Source organism: Phyllobates terribilis, unplaced genomic scaffold (assembly GCF_046119375.1).
Source record: "Phyllobates terribilis strain yellow unplaced genomic scaffold, ASM4611937v1 Scaffold_88__1_contigs__length_6355796, whole genome shotgun sequence".
Classification (NCBI taxonomy): Eukaryota; Metazoa; Chordata; class Amphibia; order Anura; family Dendrobatidae; genus Phyllobates; species Phyllobates terribilis.
This window is the reverse complement of record NW_027362848.1, coordinates 814,756-834,796: the sequence shown is the minus strand read 5'-3', so window position 1 is coordinate 834,796 and position 20,041 is coordinate 814,756. Positions and strand designations below refer to the sequence as shown.

The window sequence follows — 20,041 nt, the reverse complement described above, 5'->3', positions numbered from 1 at the left end:
CAGTACTTCTTGGGGATCCTGCTAGAATTTAACAAACTCAACCCAACCTCCAGATCCCGACTTGGGCAGTCCTTGAGGACCAATGGACTCTGAAAATGAGAAAGCAAGACCCTCCTATTGAGGAGTTTCCTCGGGAGGGACCTCACCTCCTACATTCCCAGACCCCACCGGTGAATCATTTTCAGGACCGGGGTAACATAAGCCGGGAGATACCCATGCTGTGTACGAAGATCCTTCAATCTTCCCCCTGTCTCCCATTCCTGTAAGAGAGGCTGAAACCATCCCTTGCAGGATAATACCCACAGAGTAGCCCTCTCCTTCAAGAGGTTTTCCACGTTAACTTTCAAGAAGGTGTTCACTAGGAACACCACGGGGCTCACCATATCCAACCACCCTAGCCTCCTCGTGCAGTAAGTGACCTCCCGCTTGACTAGGTTCAGTCTATTCCCCCATAACATCTGGAAGAACAGACTGTAGACCCATGTCCAAAGAGGCTCTGGCAAGTCACTGACGCTACCCAGGTAGATTAGTAAGGGGAGCAGGAAAGCTTTGCACAGGCCATCCCTTTCCCTCAGGGTCAAAGACCAACCCTTCCATTGGTCCACTCTTTGGGCGACTCCTTTGATTCTGCCTTCCCAGTTTTTCATGGGGTAATCACCCTGGCTGAATTCAGTGCCAAGGACTTTGACGTGTTCTTGGGGTTTGGGGAGGGTGTCCGGAAGATCAAACCCGGGATCTCTACCTCCCAGCCAGAGACTTTCACACTTATTCTGGTTGACTTTGGACCTGGATGCCTCTGAGTAGCACTCCACTTCTGACATCACCACCATTGCCTCCTCTTGCGAAGAAACAAAGATGGTGACGTTCTTCCGCGTAGGATAGCCTACGGCGCCACCCTGCCCCTCCGCGCCCCTGCCAATGATCCACAATCAATCCTTCTGAGAAAGGGATCAACTGCAAAGGCGTAAAGCAAAGGGCTAAGAGGACAGCCCTGACGGACACCAGATCCTACCCTGAAAGGTTATCCAATCCACCCATTTACCAGAGGGAAAGTCTCAGCCCCTGCATACAAGGTCTTAAGCCAGTCCACAAACCCTCCAGGCAGACCATACCTCAAGAGTGGACCAGAGGTACTCATGGTTAACCCTATCAAAGGCTTTTGCCTGATCCATGGTCAGCTAGAACCCCTTCCAAAGGCCTGCCCTGCCTTGCTCCATGGCCTTTCGAACAACAGGAACAGCACTAAAAGTGCTACGGCCAGGAACGCAACAGTGCTGAGCCTTTGAAAGGAGCCAGGGTGCAAACTTCATCAGCCTGTTGAAAAGTATCTTAGCCAAAATCTTCCTGTCCTCATTGAGAAGTGCTATGGGACGCCAATTCTCAATGCTTGACGGATCCTTACTCTTCGACAAAATGATCAAAGCTGACCTCCTTAATGATCTCGGCAGAGTGCCCGAGGAGAGACATTCATTAAACACCGGAGTCAAGAGGGGGACTAAAAAGTCCCTAAAGGCCCTAAAGAACTCGGATGTTAAGTCATCTAAACCTGGTGACTTTTTGGGTCTAAGCCCATCGATCGCCAGTCTCACTTCCTCTTCAACTTTGAGTACTGCACACACCTCGTGAGCGGTGATCATGCTATTATCAGCATAACCATCCCGCTGCTGTGTCTCTTAAAACAATTACTGCATAATCTCAAAGAGGAAGCTTTGAGTGCCCCGCATGTTGGTATGGAGCCAGATTTCCCAATGGGTGTTACTACCCAGCCCACCCAATATTCTGAGGCAACAATGGGTGATGAGGAGGAAGATGAAGAGGGAGAGGACTTGTTTTTCTGTGCTACCGAGGGGACCCATAATGCTACAGAGGGGACACCCAACCCAAGCTTCATGTATGTCCAGGCTGGATGGGCTGGAGAGGAGGACAAGGAGGTGGAGGAGGATGCGGCGGCGAGTCAGCGTGAGGAGAGGATGGGTACTTTTTCTACTGTTGGGGACACAGAACATTTGCCTTTTGCAGCTTGGCCCACATGGCACAGTTCATGTGTAAGTGTCTGTGGCAAGACTCTCGCGTGATACACATTTTATCCAACAATCTATACTGCTTGGCCACCTTTATCGATCCACGGTACAAGGAGAAATTTCCTTCTCTCCTTTTGGAGTCACCAAAGAGTTTTACAATGGAATCGTTTAAGAGGGCCGTTGTAGATCAGTTGCTGAAAACATCACCCACAGACAATGCTGGTGGCAGAGGTACCGGCTCTTTTCAACACCAAGGGATAATGGGGAGAAACACGAACATCAGCTCCAACGGAGGTGGGGGGAAAATGTGCACAAATTGGGCAATTTTCAGTAAACCGGCACTACAGCAAGGGCTATCTGTGCCTTTAACAATGCCAAGGAGGGATAAGTTGCAGAACATGGTCAAGGGTTACTTAAGTGACCATACGTGCGTCCTTTCTGACACTTCAGTTCCCTTTAATTATTGGGTGTCTACACTGAGCACTTGGCCCGACCTCTCCTTATATGCCTTGGAGGTGCTGGCCTGCCCGGCTGCTAGTATGGTGTCTGAGCTTGTTTTCAGTTCCGCTGGGGCAATCATCACTGATAGGCGCGCACGCCTCTCCACGGAAAATGCAGACAGACTTACTCTGATTAAATTCAACAAGGACTGGATATCTCCACAGTTTTTAATCTCTCCAGTTGAGAGCAAGCCAACCTAAATTCACCAAAAATGCAGATTCATGCTACTGCTGTTAACGTCACCCCCTTCCCATAAAAAACAGATTCCTTCCTTCATCAACCATGACTCAGCCTATAGGGCTATTGTTTTCAAACCCTATGCACATTGTGCAGTGGACAAACCAGGACAGTATTCCTACTCCAGCCTAACTACTATTTGTGATTGGAGGCCCTTGGGATGGTGGCTTCCTGCGTCAACCATGACTCAGCCCATAGGGCTAATTTTTACAAACGCTATGCACATTGTGCAGTGGATAAATCTGGAATGTACAGTGGTCCTACCAAACTAATATTTGTCATTGGAGGCCCTTGTCACAGGTTGTGCCACATTGAGACTGAGATTGACAGTACATTTCTATTGAATATGTATCCTCTGTCACTCTATGTGGCAAAAAACATGCCTGGCTTGTGCCACGTTGTGACTGAGATAGGGGATATATATTCAATAGAAATTTACACTGACTGTTGATGACCGACTGATGGCCCTCTGAAAACGTGAATCGAGGGCCACAACTACTACAGTACTCCATCATAGATAATGTTTGACAAGGGAGGCCCTTGTCAAGGAATCTCCCTGCACCTATGACACAGCCCCCAGGAGTAATTTTTGGAAATACTATTCACATTCTGCACCGGACCAAGTAGTACAGTATCAAGAAGTCTTCTCTTCCTATATAATCTTGGGAATATTGACAATCAAAATCTCTGAGCCATTTGGAGAAGCTTCTCCAACCCATCTTTGTGGGGGGCACCATATATCTTTTGTCCATTGACTTGCACAAGTGATATATTTGTGCTAGTCAACTGGATGACTAGTGCAGCTTTATTGTTCCAGTTCACTGAGTTCAGCCATACCTGAGGATCGCAGGCCACATTCACTGCTACCTTCTAGTACTCCATGTCTCTTGGCTTTTTTCCCTGTAGTCTCTGCCCTTAAAATTATTATTATTATTATTTATTATAGCGCCATTTATTTCATGGCGCTTTACATGTGAAAAAGGGGTATAATACAAGAGCAATTACAATAATCTTGAACACAATGTGACAGCGACTGGTACAGGAGGAGCGAGGACCCTGCCCGCGAGGGCTCACAATCTAAAAGGGATGGTGAGGATACAGTAGGTGAGGGTAGAGCTGGTCATGCAGCGGTATGGTGGAGCTGTGGTTACTGCAGGTTGTAGGCTTGTCGGAAGAGGTGGGTATTCAGGTTCCTTTTGAAGGTTTCCATGGTCGAATGAGTCTGTCTGTTAAATGAGTTAAATAATAGAGTGAGGGCCCTACAATATGAATAAGTGAGGGCACTCTCAAATGTACACAATGAGGGACCTCCAAAAATCTCTAGAGGAGGGCACTTCAAAATGTATGATACAGGACCACACGAGGGCTCTCATAAAACTCAGCTTTCCTGCCTACTGCAGAGCCTCTGAGCATTTGAATTTAGGGCCACAGTATCACATGGTGGTGGAGGAGTAGAAGGAGGAGGGTCAAGCCCAACGCTACAATGGGCACATTGTAAACTGCTATTGAATATGTATTCCACTATCTGAGTGTCAATGATGGAGGGACCGCCCAAATGTCTAAGTAACAGCTGTCCCTCCAAATCGCATGTTATAGAGCCTCCTGAGCCCTCTCAGGTCAAAGATCAACATACCTACAAGTACGTTTTAGCTGTGCTTGTAAAGTGCTGGGGAATAGCGAACTAAAAATGATGTATGACAGAGAGACCTACAAAATGTATAAGTCAGGGCCCTCCCAGTTGTAAAAAGCTGAAAAAAGCCACAGCAGTATGTGTGAACAAAGGCTAAAAGGGATATTTTTTTGGGCTTCTCTGGTTTATTTAGCCTTATATACAAGTGATTGTGCAGGAAAAACTGTTTCTTAACCTTTTTGGCCTGTTAAATGCAATTTAGGTTAGGTTTGGTAGTTGTTCTTGTGTATCTGTAAAAGTGGCGTAATACTGCGACAAACTTAATCCCAGAAACCATATGTGAGTCAGAAATGCATGCAGGCACATTCTCCAGGCTCTTCCCATTCTGTTTCATCACTTTCCATCCATGTCAGCCTTTTCCTCAGGCCCCCAGACCCCTTTGTGTAGGGTCAAGCAGAAAATTACTCGCATTTCCCATTGACTTACATTGTACTCGCTATTCGGAACGAATACGCAATTATTACAAAGTACTCGTTACGAGTATAGCGATTATGGTACTCTCTCATCACTACCGATCATACTGTAGATGTGACTTCTCCATCTGTTTGTGACTTGTACAATATTTCTTTCAGGGTGAAGATCTGACCCATATTAATACTACAGAGACATATGTGAGGGGTGATGAGTGGCAAAAAGAGGAGATTCCTACATATGACTACCCTGGTGAGTAGTAACCACTAAATGCAGAGAAGTCACAGATTCTTCTCAGTCACCGGCTGTGGCTGGTTTACCGGTCATGTAGTTCAGCTGTATCACAATCGTGTGATCACCATTTTGCATCTAGACCAAAACATTGTCCTCCACCAAAAACTGTTCAAATGACTTTGGACATTGAAACTCATTTTCTATAGAACTTACAACCTGGAAGATCCAACTACCAACTGAAATTAGAAGATCCTGACTCTTACCTGCCCAGATCTGTAAACTACCATGCCAAATGACAGCGTACGTAGAATGTGCTGACAAGTTAGAAAATCACTTGAACAAAAATATTCTGATGGGCCTGTGAGAGAAATCAGAGGGTAATGATGGTGTTGGCTTCCTAGATCCCTGATATCTTATAGGATGAATCTACCTTCTCTCCCTTCTGTGCTGCTGAATGTGCTCATATGGTCCCTACAAGACCAAGTCCAGTCTTTATGACCAAACCTCGCTTTTATTATCGGCAACATTAAACGTGCAGTGAGGGCCAAGTGTGAATTTCGATACACTAACAAAAGAGTTTCCCTTTACCCTGACTTTTCAATTTCTTTTTAATCCAAATAACTTCAAATAGATAAACTATACAAAAAACATTACCCCTGTGCCATGATATATCTCTAAGCTGTGAGTGTCTGATGGCTGTAAAAAAAATGTATTCATGCCTGCAGGAGATATGTTGGCATGACTCGAGCCCTGGTTTCATGGATTCACTCCACGTCATAAATTAGATTATCGATCCTAAAGAATTTAGATGCAATTTATCCTGAAATGGGGGCATTAATACTTTATCTACTCTTCTGGGCAGGACTCATAGTAGCTCCAATGGTCCACCATAGATAAGTGCAACTCTGGTTTACTGTTGGAGCCCCCCCCCCCCCCAACATACATTCTTGTTGGGGATGTAACATGTTTTTTTATTTTGTCTTTTTTTTATACAGGTTCATTCTGTATGTTAGTTTGATTGTGGTGGGATTGGCCTGCCTCACTTATGTGAGTCTGTAACTCAATGGTAGTCTTTCAAAAAAGGTCTCCATTGTCTCTTCCAAATGCCCGAGTTTTACATTTAAGACACCTCAGCTCTGCACTATTATAAAAAGTTCTCATTAAATGTACAGTACAGACCAAAAGTTTGGACACACCTTCTCATTTAAAGATTTTTCTGTATTTTCATGACTATGAAAATTGTACATTCACACTGAAGGCATCAAAACTATGAATTAACACATGTGGAATTGTATACTTAACAAAAAAGTGTGAAACAACTGAAAATATGTCTTATATTCTAGGTTCTTCAAAGTAGCCACCATTTGCTTTGATGACTGCTTTGCACACTCTTGGCATTCTCTTGATGAGCTTCAAGAGGTAGTCACCGGAAATGGTTTTCACTTCACAGGTGTGCCCTGTCAGGTTTAATAAGTGGGATTTCTTGCCTTATAAATGGGGTTGGGACCATCAGTTGTGTTGTGCAGAAGTCAGTTGGATACACAGCTGATAGTCCTACTGAATAGACTGTTAGAATTTGTATTATGGCAAGAAAAAAGCAACTAGGTAAAGAAAAAGGAGTGGCCATCATTACTTTAAGAAATGAAGGTCAGTCAGTCTGAAAAATTGGGCAAACTTTGAAAGTGTCCCCAAGTGCAGTTGCAAAAACTGCCCCAGAAAAGGAAGACCAAGAATCACCTCTGCTTCTGAGGATAAGTTTCTGAGTCACCAGCCTCAGAAATCGCAGGTTAACAGCAGCTCAGATTAGAGACCAGGTCAATGCCACACAGAATTCTAGCAGCAGACACATCTCTTCAACAACTGTTAAGAGAAGACTTTGTGCAGCAGACCTTCATGGTAAAATAGCTGTTAGGAAACCACTGCTATGGACTGGCATCAAGCAAAAGAGACTTGTTTGGGTTAAAGAACACAAGGAATGGACATTAGACCAATGGAAATCTGTGCTTTGGTCTGATGAGTCCAAATTTGAGATCTTTGGTTCCAACCACCGTGTCTTTGTGCGACGCAGAAAAGGTGAACGAATGAACTCTACATGCCTGGTTCCCACCGTGAAGCATGGAGGAGGAGGTGTGATGGTGTGGGGATGCTTTGCTGGTGACACTGTTGGAGATTTATTCAAAATTGAAGGAATACTGAACCAGCATGGCTACCACAGCATCTTGCAGCGGCATGCAGTTCCATCCGGTTTGCGTTTAGTTGGACCATCATTTAATTTTAAACAGGACAATGACCCCAAACACACCTCCAGGCTGTAAGGGCTATTTGACCAGGAAGGAGAGTGATGGGGTGCTACGCCAGATGACCTGGCCTCCACAGTCACCAGACCTGAACCCAATCGAGATGGTTTGGGGTGAGCTGGACCGCAGAGTGAAGGCTAAAGGGCCAATAAGTGCTAAGCATCTCTGGGAACTCCTTCAAGATTGTTGGAAGACCATTTCCGGTGACTATCTCTTGAAGCTCATCAAGAGAATGCCAAGAGTGTGCAAAGCAGTCATCAAAGCAAAAGGTGGCTACTTTGAAGAACCTAGAATATAAGTCATATTTTCAGTTGTTTCATGCTTTTTTTGTTAAGTATATAATTCCACATGTGTTAATTCATAGTTTTGATGCCTTCAGTGTGAATGTACAATTTTCATAGTCATGAAAATACAGAAAAATCTTTAAACGAGAACGTGTGTTCAAACTTTTGGTCTCTACTGTATATTTCTTCTTGATACTCATATGACAGAAAATATTGGCCCTTACTATCGCTTAAATTGCCAGGAGCTACCAAGATGCATACTCTAATTATCCCAGAGAGGTTTCACCACAAGTTACTTTTTTTTTTTTTTTTTTGATCTTTTCATTAGATGTGCTCTTGTCTATAGTCAAAGTTTTTCCCATCACCCTTTAAACCCTCTACATGGATCTGTACTTACACAAAGACCCCTAGGCTTGGACTACAGTGTTGCCTGCTGTTCTGAGGTTTGAGATGACAAGAAGAATAGTCAGGTTGCCGGATCAGAACCAGTAGGGCAGAGAAAATACAAAATCAGAAGACAGTAGTCAGTAAACGGGCCGGGATCACAAGAAACTAAGAAGAAAGGACGCAACACTGGAGCTGAAGACAGAAGACTTAACCAGCGGAGAACAAGGCTGTATCAGGCAGCTTCCGGCATTATGCCTGAGCTTTAGTAGGGTGTGGTGCTTTCCATTTGAGTTAAGTAGGGATCATATTTGACTTTAGAAGAGCGGATTTTGCTATATTGGTTTATGGAAGCCATGTTGCTTTTCAAGAGTTTTTGAGCCACTAATGTTGTGGAAACCTCTGTTTTTCCATTGACAGATGATGGACCTGAGTGGAGGCTTGTTTTTTGTGAGAGGAGTTGAAATTTTTATTGGTATTATTTTCGCATATTTCATATTTGGGAGGCAGAATGAACAAACAGTTGAACACCAAGCTCTACTGGTTCATATTATGAGGTTTTCTATTAGACTGTGAATTGTCTTGGTGAATAATTCAATATTTTTACATAACTTGCCATTTGTACCAACAGTTTAAGTAGAAATGTTGAAAAATATAAATTTCAAGAATATTTTATTCAAATATAATATTTTTTTACTTAGCAGATGACTGTACCAGGAGATCAGAGGGACAGCTGACATCTTCAATTTTCAAATCAGATGAGCTGGAGATCTCACAGGATACAATTGAAGGGAATGCTATTGCTCCAAATATACCATCATCCCTTTACAGCAAAGATCTGTCATCTGATCCTTTGAAACAGGTCCTGTCTTCTGATTCATTACCAACTACTAAGGAAAATCAAAGTCTCAAAATAAGCATTAAAAAAATAACTGCTCCTAAAGCTAAGAAGCCATTTTCACAGCCAGTATATGGAAATAGTTTTCCCCTCAAAAATTTTTTTCTTAAACATCAAAAGATTCACACAGCAAAGAATAGATTTCCTTGTTTCAAGTGTATGAAATGTTTTAATAAGAAAGCAAGTCTTCTTAGTCACCAAAGAACTCACATAGGGGAGAAGACTTTTTCATGTTCAGAATGTGAGAAATGTTTTACAGGTAAATCAAATCTTGTTAACCACCAGAGAACTCACACAGGAGAGAAGCCTTTTTCATGTTCAGAATGTGGGAAATATTTTACAGATAAATCAAGTCAGAGAAGACATCAGAAAATTCACACTGGGGAGAAGCCTTTTTCATGTTCAGAATGTGAGAAATGTTTTAACCGGAAAGCGCATCTTGATAGGCATCAGAGAACTCACACAGGGGAGAAGGCTTTTTCCTGTTCAGAATGTGGGAAATGTTTTTTCCGGAAAACGCATCTTGATAGGCATCAGAGAACTCACACAGGAAAGATGCCTTTTTTATGTTCAGAATGTGGGAAATGTTTTAACCAGAAATCATATCTTGTTACACATCAGAGAACTCACACAGGAGAGAAGCCTTTTTCATGTTCAGAATGTGGGAAATGTTTTAACAACAAATCAGCTCTTGCTAGACATCAGAAAACTCACACAGGGGAAAAGCCTTTTTCATGTTCAGAATGTGAGAAATGTTTTACAGTGAAATCACATCTTGTTAACCACCAGAGAACCCACACAGGAGAGAAGCCTTTTTCATGTTTAGAATGTGGGAAATATTTTACAGAGAAATCAAGTCTTATCAAACATCAGAGAAGTCACACAGGGGAGAAGCCTTTTTCATGTTCAGAATGTGGAAAATGTTTTAACCGGAAAGCGCATCTTGAGAGACATCAGAGAACTCACACAGGAAAGATGCATTTTTCATGTTCAGAATGTGGGAAATGTTTTCACAACAAATCATCTTTTGTTAGACATCAGATAACTCACACAGGGGAAAAGCCTTTTTCCTGTTCAGAATGTGGGAAATGTTTTACAGGGAAATCAAATCTTGTTAAGCACCAGAGAGCTCACACAGGAGAGAAGCCTTTTTCATGTTCAGAATGTGGGAAATATTTTACAGAGAAATCAAGTCTTATCAAACATCAGAGAATTCACACAGGGGAGAAGCCTTTTTCATGTTCAGAATGTGGGAAATGTTTTAACCGCAAGTCAAATCTTCTTAGTCACCAGAGAACTCACACAGGGGAAAAGCCTTTTTCCTGTTCAGAATGTGGGAAATGTTTTAACCGGAAAGCGCATCTTGATAAACATCAGAGAAGTCACAAAGGGGAGAAGCCTTTTTTATATCCTTAATGTGGAAAATGTTTTACTTGAAAAAACACACTTTTAGCAAGAAAAAATCTTGCTAATAAATGAGTGCATACTATAAACTGGAGGTAGCTTCTTGTGACTGAAAACAATGATATAGTGTCCTTCCTGATCAGTGATAGAACTGTTCTCTCCCCCAGCCCCACACTTATATGATTGTTGCAGAGGAGGAGAGGAAGATACTGGAACCTGTACAGAAGGCTGCACGTCCTGACTGAGCAGCTGAAGAACCTAGCTCAAGGACCTTTCTGATTATGTAACACTGTTTTACATATTTTTAAAAGTTGTCAGGTTCCGTTATGAACTGAGCCATTTCTCAATGAGCTTGACCTCCTGAATTCAAATTGGACAATGAGTTTTCCTTTAACTGCTACATATAATTATTGATAAAAGTTTCAGTACTTTGAAACATTATTTTTATAAATATACAGATGCAGAATATTTTGTTATGCCACTTTTCTGATATTTATTTAGAGAAAACGTAGAAACAATTCAAATAACTAAAACCTGTCTAAACCCTATTGCGAATTTTAAACAGTTACAGAAATTGCACTACAAAATTAGTCCTCATTCAATGACAACTGTTTTTTGTTTGTTTCTTGTACTTCTGTATCGGATCATCAATTAAAATTATGCAACAGTAATCTTCAAGCATTGATGGATTTCATTTTCCCTGATATCTTTTCTCCTTAGCTGCAATATCTTGGTTACATCTCTCACCATCCTCGTCTCTCACTACTCCACAGTTTGGTGAAAGAAAAGTCTAGATTGTAAGAAATTAATCATTAAGGACATGTTACAGCCAAGATCTTTATATGTTTTGAGGAGAAATAATACATTAACTATGAAGAGTTGGTATCTGCCCTTGAGTTTCCCAAAAAGTTAGTTACCACAAATGCAAATGTACACCATACTGCCTTTTCCTTGCCCTGCAGCAACTGAAGAAACTCCTCATCTTGAAAAAGGTTATGAATCTGAAGTCCAATAAAGACTCCGTCTTTTATATTTGCTTCACTTAACCTTGGAAAGTTATCAATCAGATGCAGGAATGCTTTTACATTTTTATCCATAGCCTTTACAAAGTTCTTCATTAGGCCCTACTTGATAAGATTTTGTTACCACCATTGCCTAGGTGGGTCCTCAACTTCTGGATGCAGGACAGTTTACTCCCTTTATGAAGTGAATGTCAGAGAGGCCAGTCCCTTTTTTTTGTAGCAATATTCTCTTGCATGACTATCCCACTCACACAGAAAGCAGCAGTACTTTCATGCAACAACCCTGACGACATATATGAACAAGCAGATGTAGGAGCTCCTGCCGAGCATCTAGCTATTTATCCCACATAGGACCTGACGACCATCCTGAAAATCGTCATACATCTACCAGTGTGGAGGTACTTTGTTGCAGGGGAAAAAAATGACCAGGAAAAGCCCCATAAAGACTGCGGGACAAGCAGGCTCTCAGCTCAAAGATGACACCACGGTTGTCACGCTGGAGACAGGTTGAGCAGGTGAGACGAGGAGGAGGGAAGTGGTGGCCAGGCTGTAGCAATTTGCCTGAAAGAAACACAGGTCTCAGCAGGTGACAGTGGCCTTCTTATAGCAGTTACCCACACCTGTGCATGGGTTCCAAGTGGAGGAGTTGGGTGTGCAGGAGATGGGAGAAGCAGCCGCATTGAAGGGGATGAAAAGACCATAAAATTGCATGTGGCACAATACTCACTGCCCCACGGCCTAATCTGCACCAATGGGACATACTGGTACCTGAGGAACCTACTTTAAAAGACGTTTTCATTGCATTGGTACATTGTAAATTCTCCCCATCTGCTTTCAATGTACATTTTGGGGGTCTTAAAGATGAGATAGCAGGAATACGACACAAACTAAAATAGAGAAAATAGAGCAGGGGTAGTGGAAGGCAGAGTCAGTGCAATTGAGGACCAGATAGCCTATACAAGCAAGGAGAACAGGCTTGCAGAACAGCAAATATCAGCACAGTTGGCAGAAACAGATGATCTTGAAAATAGATCAATGATATACCACTTATTGGTGTGCCTGAAAAAATAGAAGGCTCCTTTCCTACTGAATTCTTTGAAAACTGTCTGAAATTAATAATCAGGCTTGAACTCTTAACCCTCCTATAAGCTGTAGAACGAGCTCATAGGGTGCTCATCTTCCTCCTGGGCTTCCACAAAGACCTGTGCTGGCTAAAGTTTTACAGTACCGGGACAGAGATATTATCCTGTGACAGGCAAGGGATCCCCCAGATGTAACAATCAATGGGTCCAAAATCTAGATCTTTCCAGATTATTCTATAGAAGTTCAGAAACAAAGAGACAGATTAATTGATATAAAAAAACATCTGAGAGATCTGCACGTTCCATATTCAATTATTATATTTAATAAACTTTTCTGAATTGACATCTTCAATAAACCAGCAGCATGGGAATTATCCATAAAGTTCTCCAGATACTGATATTCATCGGTTTTGACAAACCCATGGATCCGCAGCAGCTGAATATCAAACTTAAAACACCAAAGAAAACAATACGGATCAGGTTAGCACAATCTGATACAAATACTCTTAAATGTTTGTTGGGCAAGACCCTATTTGCGCTACTTTCTCCCTAGTGTTTTATCTTGGATACAGCAGCAGTACATTGGAATCGTCTCCCGGTCTGGCAATTGTCAAAGAAGATCTCGGCTGCAGAGAGAATTATTTATATATCTACATAATGGAATACTTTTACAATCGACTATCATCAAGGTAACGGCTCATGTTACAAATTATTAGACAAACAGGAGGATCCATTATGGACATGGACAGTTCTACAAACATTTCCTAATGACAATACGTTTACGTTTACACTTGAATGGGACTCTAATTTAAATAATTGCACATTATGTTAACATGTTTATATAAAAACAGAACACAATTGTGCAAAACTACAACTGAAAAAGTTCAATCTTTAGCTAAGGACTGTGAAGACCTGGGGTCTTCTTTTGGACTACTACTACTCAGACAACACAGTGTGAGGGTAAAGCAGTGTGGCAATATTTTATTGAACCAAAAGCGGACATTAAACAGAACAGTCCCAGCAAATACCCAAGATAGTACAACATTACACAGTCTCGTCCTTCCGCTGACCTGCCAGGGATAGAACTGCAATTTTGGGACTTCCAGGGCCAACTACCTCAAACAGTGGCCCCTGCTTTTGGCGGGCACCAACAGAGAGGAGGTAGCAGCTTTGGAAGCTGACAGTACATCGAGGTACAAGGCCAAAAGACTCAAGGGTCCCACTAGCCTCACCGAGAGTTTCTATGGGTTCCAGGTGACCAGAGGGTCCCACCTGGCAACCCCAAACATATCCATGGGGCCAGGTGACTTCATCGTCCCAACCTGGTCTCCCCAAATGTATCTATGGGTTTTCTGATGGTCAATGGAACAGATCCTTATCCTTCCAGTCAGGGCCGTACATCCTTAGGTGGAATCATGTAGAATCCAAATGTGTGTCTCTCTGGATTGAGCCATGATACCAAGCTGATGCCCTGAAGACTCTGACTGATTTTTGATTCTCTCTTTCAATTCTCACTGCTACAGAGGTATACAGTTAGGTCCATATATATTTGGACAGAGACAACATTTTTCTAATTTTGGTTCTAGACATTACCACAATGAATTTTAAACAAAACAATTCAGATGCAGTTGAAGTTCAGACTTTCAGCTTTCATTTGAGGGTATCCACATTAAAATTGGATGAAGGGTTTAGGAGTTTCAGCTCCTTAACATGTGCCACCCTGTTTTTAAATGGACCAAAAGTAATTGGACAATTGACTCCAAGGCTATTTCATGGACAGGTGTGGGCAATCCCTTCGTTATGTCATTCTCAATTAAGCAGATAAAAGGCCTGGAGTTGATTTGAGGTGTGGTGCTTGCATTTGGAAGGTTTTGCTGTGAAGTAAACATGCGGTCAAAGGAGCTCTCCATGCAGGTGAAACAAGCCATCCTTAAGCTGCAAAAACAGAAAAAACCCATTCGAGAAATTGCTACAATATTAGGAGTGGCAAAATCTACAGTTTGGTACATCATGAGAAAAGAAAGAAAGCACTGGTAATCTCATCAATGCAAAAAGACCTGGGCACCCCACGGAAGACAACAGTGGTGGATGAGCGCAGAATAATCTCCATGGTGAAGAGAAACCCCTTCACAACAGTCAACCAAGTGTACAACACTCTCCAGGAGGTAGGTGTATCAATATCCAAATCTACCATAAAGAGAAGACTGCATGAAAGTAAATACCGATGGTTCACTGCACGGTACAAGCCACTCATAAGCATCAAGAATAAAAAGGCTAGATTCGACTTTGCTAAAAAACATCTAAAAAAGCCAGCACAGTTCTGGAAGAACATTCTTTGGACAGATGAAACCAAGATCAACCTCTACCAGACTGATGGAAAGAGAAAAGTATGGCGAAGGCGTGGTACAGCTCATGATCCAGAGCATATCACATCATCTGTAAAACATGGCGGAGGCAGTGTGATGGCTTGGGCATGCATGGCTGCCAGAGGCACTGGGTCACTAGTGTTTATTGATGATGTGACACAGGACAGAAGCAGCCGAATGAATTCTGATGTATTCAGAGCCATACTGTGTGCTCAGATCCAGCCAAATGCAGCCAAACTGATTGGTCGTCGTTTCATACTACAGATGGACAATGACCCAAAACATAGAGCCAAAGCAACCCAGGAGTTTATTAAAGCAAAGAAGTGTAATATTCTTTAATGGCCAAGTCAGTCACCTGATCTCAACCCAATTGAGCATGCATTTCACTTGTTAAAGACTAAACTTCAGACAGAAAGGCCCACAAACAAACAGCAACTGAAAACCACCACAGTGAAGGCCTGGTAGAGCATAAAAAAGGAGGAAACACAGCGTCTGGTGATGTCCATGAGTTCAAGACTTCAGGCAGTCATTGCCAACAAAGGGTTTTCAACCAAGTACTAGAAATTAACATTTTATTTACAATTATTTAATCTGTCCAATTACTTTTGGTCCCTTTAAAAACAGGGTGGCACATGTTAAGGAGCTGAAACTCCTAAACCCTTCATCCAATTTTAATGTGGATACCCTCAAATGAAAGCTGAAAGTCTGAACTTCAATTGCATCTGAATTGTTTTGTTTAAAATTCATTGTGGTAATGTCTAGAACCAAAATTAGAAAAATGTTGTCTCTATCCAAATATATATGTACCTAACTGTATGTCCCTTAAATAGTTAAAGTTGTCCTTTCATGTACGCACCCACAGGTCAAGGATTAGGGAGGGTATTATTCCACAGGGCTCATCTCTCATTGTTTGAGCATTTAATCATTTTATATAGTTGATATAGCAGGGGGTTCTTGTAAATCAACATCTAGATGGCTTTAGTACAATATGTAATTAGCATAGTAACAAACATTGTTTAAAAACCAAGAGACGTCAACATTCAGCTTTATACAAATAATCGTATGTCCTTCTTGACCAACCACAGAAATACACATACATTCACAAACACAATACTGAATTTCTCTTGGCTTAACAAATGTACACTTCTGGCTGATTAAGATAAAAAGCTGTTTTGTCACAAGGACCTATTAAGGTTTGAATCTTATCCAGAATATAAAAAAATAAATTCTAACACTATCACATCCATATTACAATTGGAACATAAGCCTATAATGAATAAATTGAAAAAACTGCAACGAGACTGGGATGATTATCATATTATACAAAAGAAAGAAACACAAAGTGTACCCTGAGTGATCGAACAAAAATCAAAAAATTCTCTACCTATACAACTAAAGGACAAGGCTAATGAATGTATTGATACAAGTAAAAAAAATATTGAAAATAATAAGATCGAACCGAAGATAACAAATAACAAAATAATTGTCCTACCAAATAGAATTGAACCTTTATCAATTGCAACAGTTGAATCTACAAAAAGTACTGTGAGCAAGAGCACAAATTTGACAAACACTCCTCCTATACAAAATTCAAATACACTACTTCCATCTTCTGAATGGAAAACCTCTACGTTCATTTCGGTTCTTAATGCAAAAAAAATCTAGACAACATTAGACTACAAATAAATAGAATCAATGTAGAAAGGGAAAGAGCTTGTCTAAGTAAAAATAAAATGGAGACAACTAGAGGCAATAAATTAAATAAAAGTCTAATTCCACCTAATGAAATTGAATCTCTTGCTCTAATCGAATTCTCAGATCCCATTTGTACTCCACTACTGGACCTCTCAATATATGACACTACATCAGACATTGTTTCCGCTACTAAAAAAACAAGCAATATTATCATAGTGGACAATACCACAACTGGTACTAAAGGTCTGGTACCTTTTTTACCTCGGGCTGTATCTCCTAAGAAAGGGCAATTAACCAATACTTCTCTTCCAAACCAGGGAAAAGAAAAAATCTACTAATACTCACAAATATTTTTAATCTGTCAGACTACCCTTCATAAAATGATGATAAATTAGTATCATCAAAAGGACTTTCTTTTTGTGCCACAAACAAACCCAAAGACTTTGATCTGTTTTTAAATCTTCAGGTATTTACGAGGAACATGACACTGAAAAGACATTCATAGGCAATTTCTCGCTTATGCATTAAGTGGACCCTATCTTTTACCACATGCGTTTCAGAAATACATAGTATAGCTGGATGGAACTGTTATAAATACGTAAAAAAAGCACATCTCTTAGTGGCTTCCCCATCAACCGGACCGGACATTCCACGCTATCACATCTAGCGTACCCTTCCTGGTATAATGTGGCCCCATCCTGGTCACCTTCCTGGTATAATGTGGCCCCATGCTGCTCCCCTTCCTGGTATAATGTGCTCCATCCTGGTCCTGTTCCTTGGATAATGCGCTCCATCCTGGTCCCTCTCCTGGTATAATGTGCTCCATCCTGCTCCTGTTCCTTGGATAATGTACCCATCCTGGTCCTGTTCCTTGGATAATGTACCCCATCCTGGTTCTGTGTCTTGGATAATGTGCCCCATCCTGGTCCCCTGCCTGGTATAATGTGCACCATCCTGGTCCCCTTCCTGGTATAATGTGCCCCATCCTGGTCCCCTTCCTGGTATAATGTGCCCCATCCTGGTCCCTTTCCTGGTATATTGTACCCCATCCTTGTCTCATTCTTTGGATAATGTGCCCCATCCTGGTGCCGTCCCTTGGATAATGTGCCCCATCCTGGTTCCCTTCCTGATATAATGTGCCCCACCCTGGTTCCATCCCTTGGATAATGTACCTGATGTATTGTGTCCCATCCTGTTTCTGTTTCTTGGATAATGTGCTCCATCCTATGCCCCTTGCTTTGATATTTTGTCTTATTCTTCTGCAACACATGAAAAAAAAACGATTCTAGCAGCCGGTGCAGCAGCCGCCAGCTGACTTCGGTGTCCCCACCATCACACATGACGTCACTGCCCCAAGTCATGGGCATGCCGAGGTCATCTGTTGGCTGCAAATAGGCCAGTGACGTGTATTGCAGTGCAGGGAGCTGGCGGATCCCCTGCGCTGCAATATATTTCAGCTGAATGTGTGTCTGAGGATGCTTATCTAGCTGATATATTCCCTGGTGTCAGCGGGCCACCTCCACATCTGGGCCAAATGCAGCGGTGATTTGTCTGCCCCCAGGAAACCCCCCTTAAGCGATATTTACCTTAACACATATTGTCTACAGTGTCTCAAGAACTTGACAGTGAAGCGACCCCTTACTTTATCTAATATATAGTATACTGTTAGTATCAATGGATCTATACACACAAAGATACACAGATAACCACAATGCACAGAGATACATACAGTGAAGGAAATAAGTATTTGATCCCTAGCTGTTTTTGTAAGTTTGCCCACTGACAAAAGACGTGAACAGTCTATAATTTGAAGGGTAGGTTAATTTTAACATTGAGAGATAGAATATTCCCAAAAAAAATCAAGAAAATCACATTGTATAAATTAGATACATATATTTGGATTTTGCAGTGAGAAATAAGTATTTGATCCCTCTGGCAAACAACACTTAATACTTGGTGACAAAAGCCTTGTTGGCAAGCACAGCAGTCAGACGTTTTTTGTAATTGATGATGAAGGTTGCAGTCATGTCAGGAGGAATTTTGGTCCACTCTAGAGATGAGCGGTGTTCGACTAGAACTGTTCGCCAATCTCAAATTCGAGCTGTTTTGGGCGGTGTTCGAGTTGTTCGACGAACCCGAACAATTTGCAAAAAATTCGGCTGTTCGAGGTTATGTTCGATAACTGTTCGTGCACCAAAAGCGTGTCCTGCATGTCTGGCGCTATTTAGAGCACCAATCATGCAGGGATTGTCTGCCACTCACTGTAATGCCACAGCCATGGTGGTTGTGGCATTAGAGTTATTGCCCAAATCGATGGGAACTGTGCTCACAGTGAAACATGAAAAGCCGGCAATTCAGCAGCGGCGTACACCGGTACCCGACAATTTAGAACCGAAAGAATAGAGCTTCACACATAGATTAGATAGATAGAAACATGTCAGTCACATATATAAGAAGTACAGTGACAGTGTTGCTTACTGTACTTGTCATTTAGTGTAAAGGATTTATTAAAAAAATATATTAGTGTTTTCATGCACCGTCTCTTTAAAAAAGCCGGCCGGCAATTCAGCAGCGGTACCCGACAATTTAGAATGGAAGGAATAGAGCATCACTCATAGATTAGATAGATAGAAACATGTCAGTCACATATATATGAAGTACAGTGACAGTGTTGATTACTGTACTTGTCATTTAGTGTTAAAATAAAGGATTTATTTAAAAAAAAATTAGCGTGGGGTTCCCCGTAATTTTAGGCTCTAGCGGAGGTTAAGCAGACAGCTGGGGCAGATGTTTGAAGCCTGGGAAAGGATAATACCCACGGAGCTTCCCAGGCTACTAATATCAGCCCCCAGCTGAATACCTAGCCCTTACTAGCTATTAAAATGGGGGACCCCCCAAAAAATTGACGTGGGGTCCCCCCTATTTTAATAGCTAGCAAAGGCCAGGCAGACAGCTGGGGGCTGATATTAATAGCCCAGGAAGGGTGACATGAATATTGGCCCCCTCCCAGGCTAGAAACACCAGCCGTCAGCCGCCCCAGAAATGGCACATCCATAGGATGCGCCAATTCTGGCACTTAGCCTCGCTCTTCCCACTGCCCTGTAGCGGTGGCAGTGGGGTAATAGGGCTGGGGTTGATGTCAGCTTATAATGCCAGCTGACATCAAGCCGAGGTTAGTAATGGAGAGGCGTCTATAAGACACCCCCATTACTAACCCCATAGTCAAAGTAAAAAAAAACACAAACACCCAGAATAAAGTCCTTTAATTGAAATAAAGACACAATTCTTTATTGTTCTAAATTAAACCATACTTACAATCACGCCCATTCCAGCTGAAGCCAATGATCCCCTGCAATAAAAGAAAAATAATAAAGCAACATAATCCTTACCTTTCCATGGTTCCCACGACAGCTTCAGCTCTGCTACATCGAGATGACAAGCTGGACCGCAGTAGAAAGCTGCCATCCAGCCTGTCATCCCGCAGACACTGAGAAGCGCAGGCTTGCTTGCGCTCC

General features: G+C 41.9%; 1 protein-coding gene across 1 annotated transcript; it reads left to right on the top strand.

Annotated features, from left to right (window-relative positions):
- The first annotated feature begins 855 nt into the window (after positions 1-855).
- On the top strand, positions 856-10,942 carry LOC141197789 (uncharacterized). The gene is made up of 3 exons (XM_073662871.1): positions 856-873; positions 5,022-5,112; positions 8,761-10,942. Exons 1-3 carry the CDS (start codon positions 856-858, stop codon positions 10,371-10,373), a joined length of 1,722 nt encoding a protein of 573 aa, XP_073518972.1. The 3' UTR covers positions 10,374-10,942.
- Positions 10,943-20,041: the final 9,099 nt, after the last annotated feature.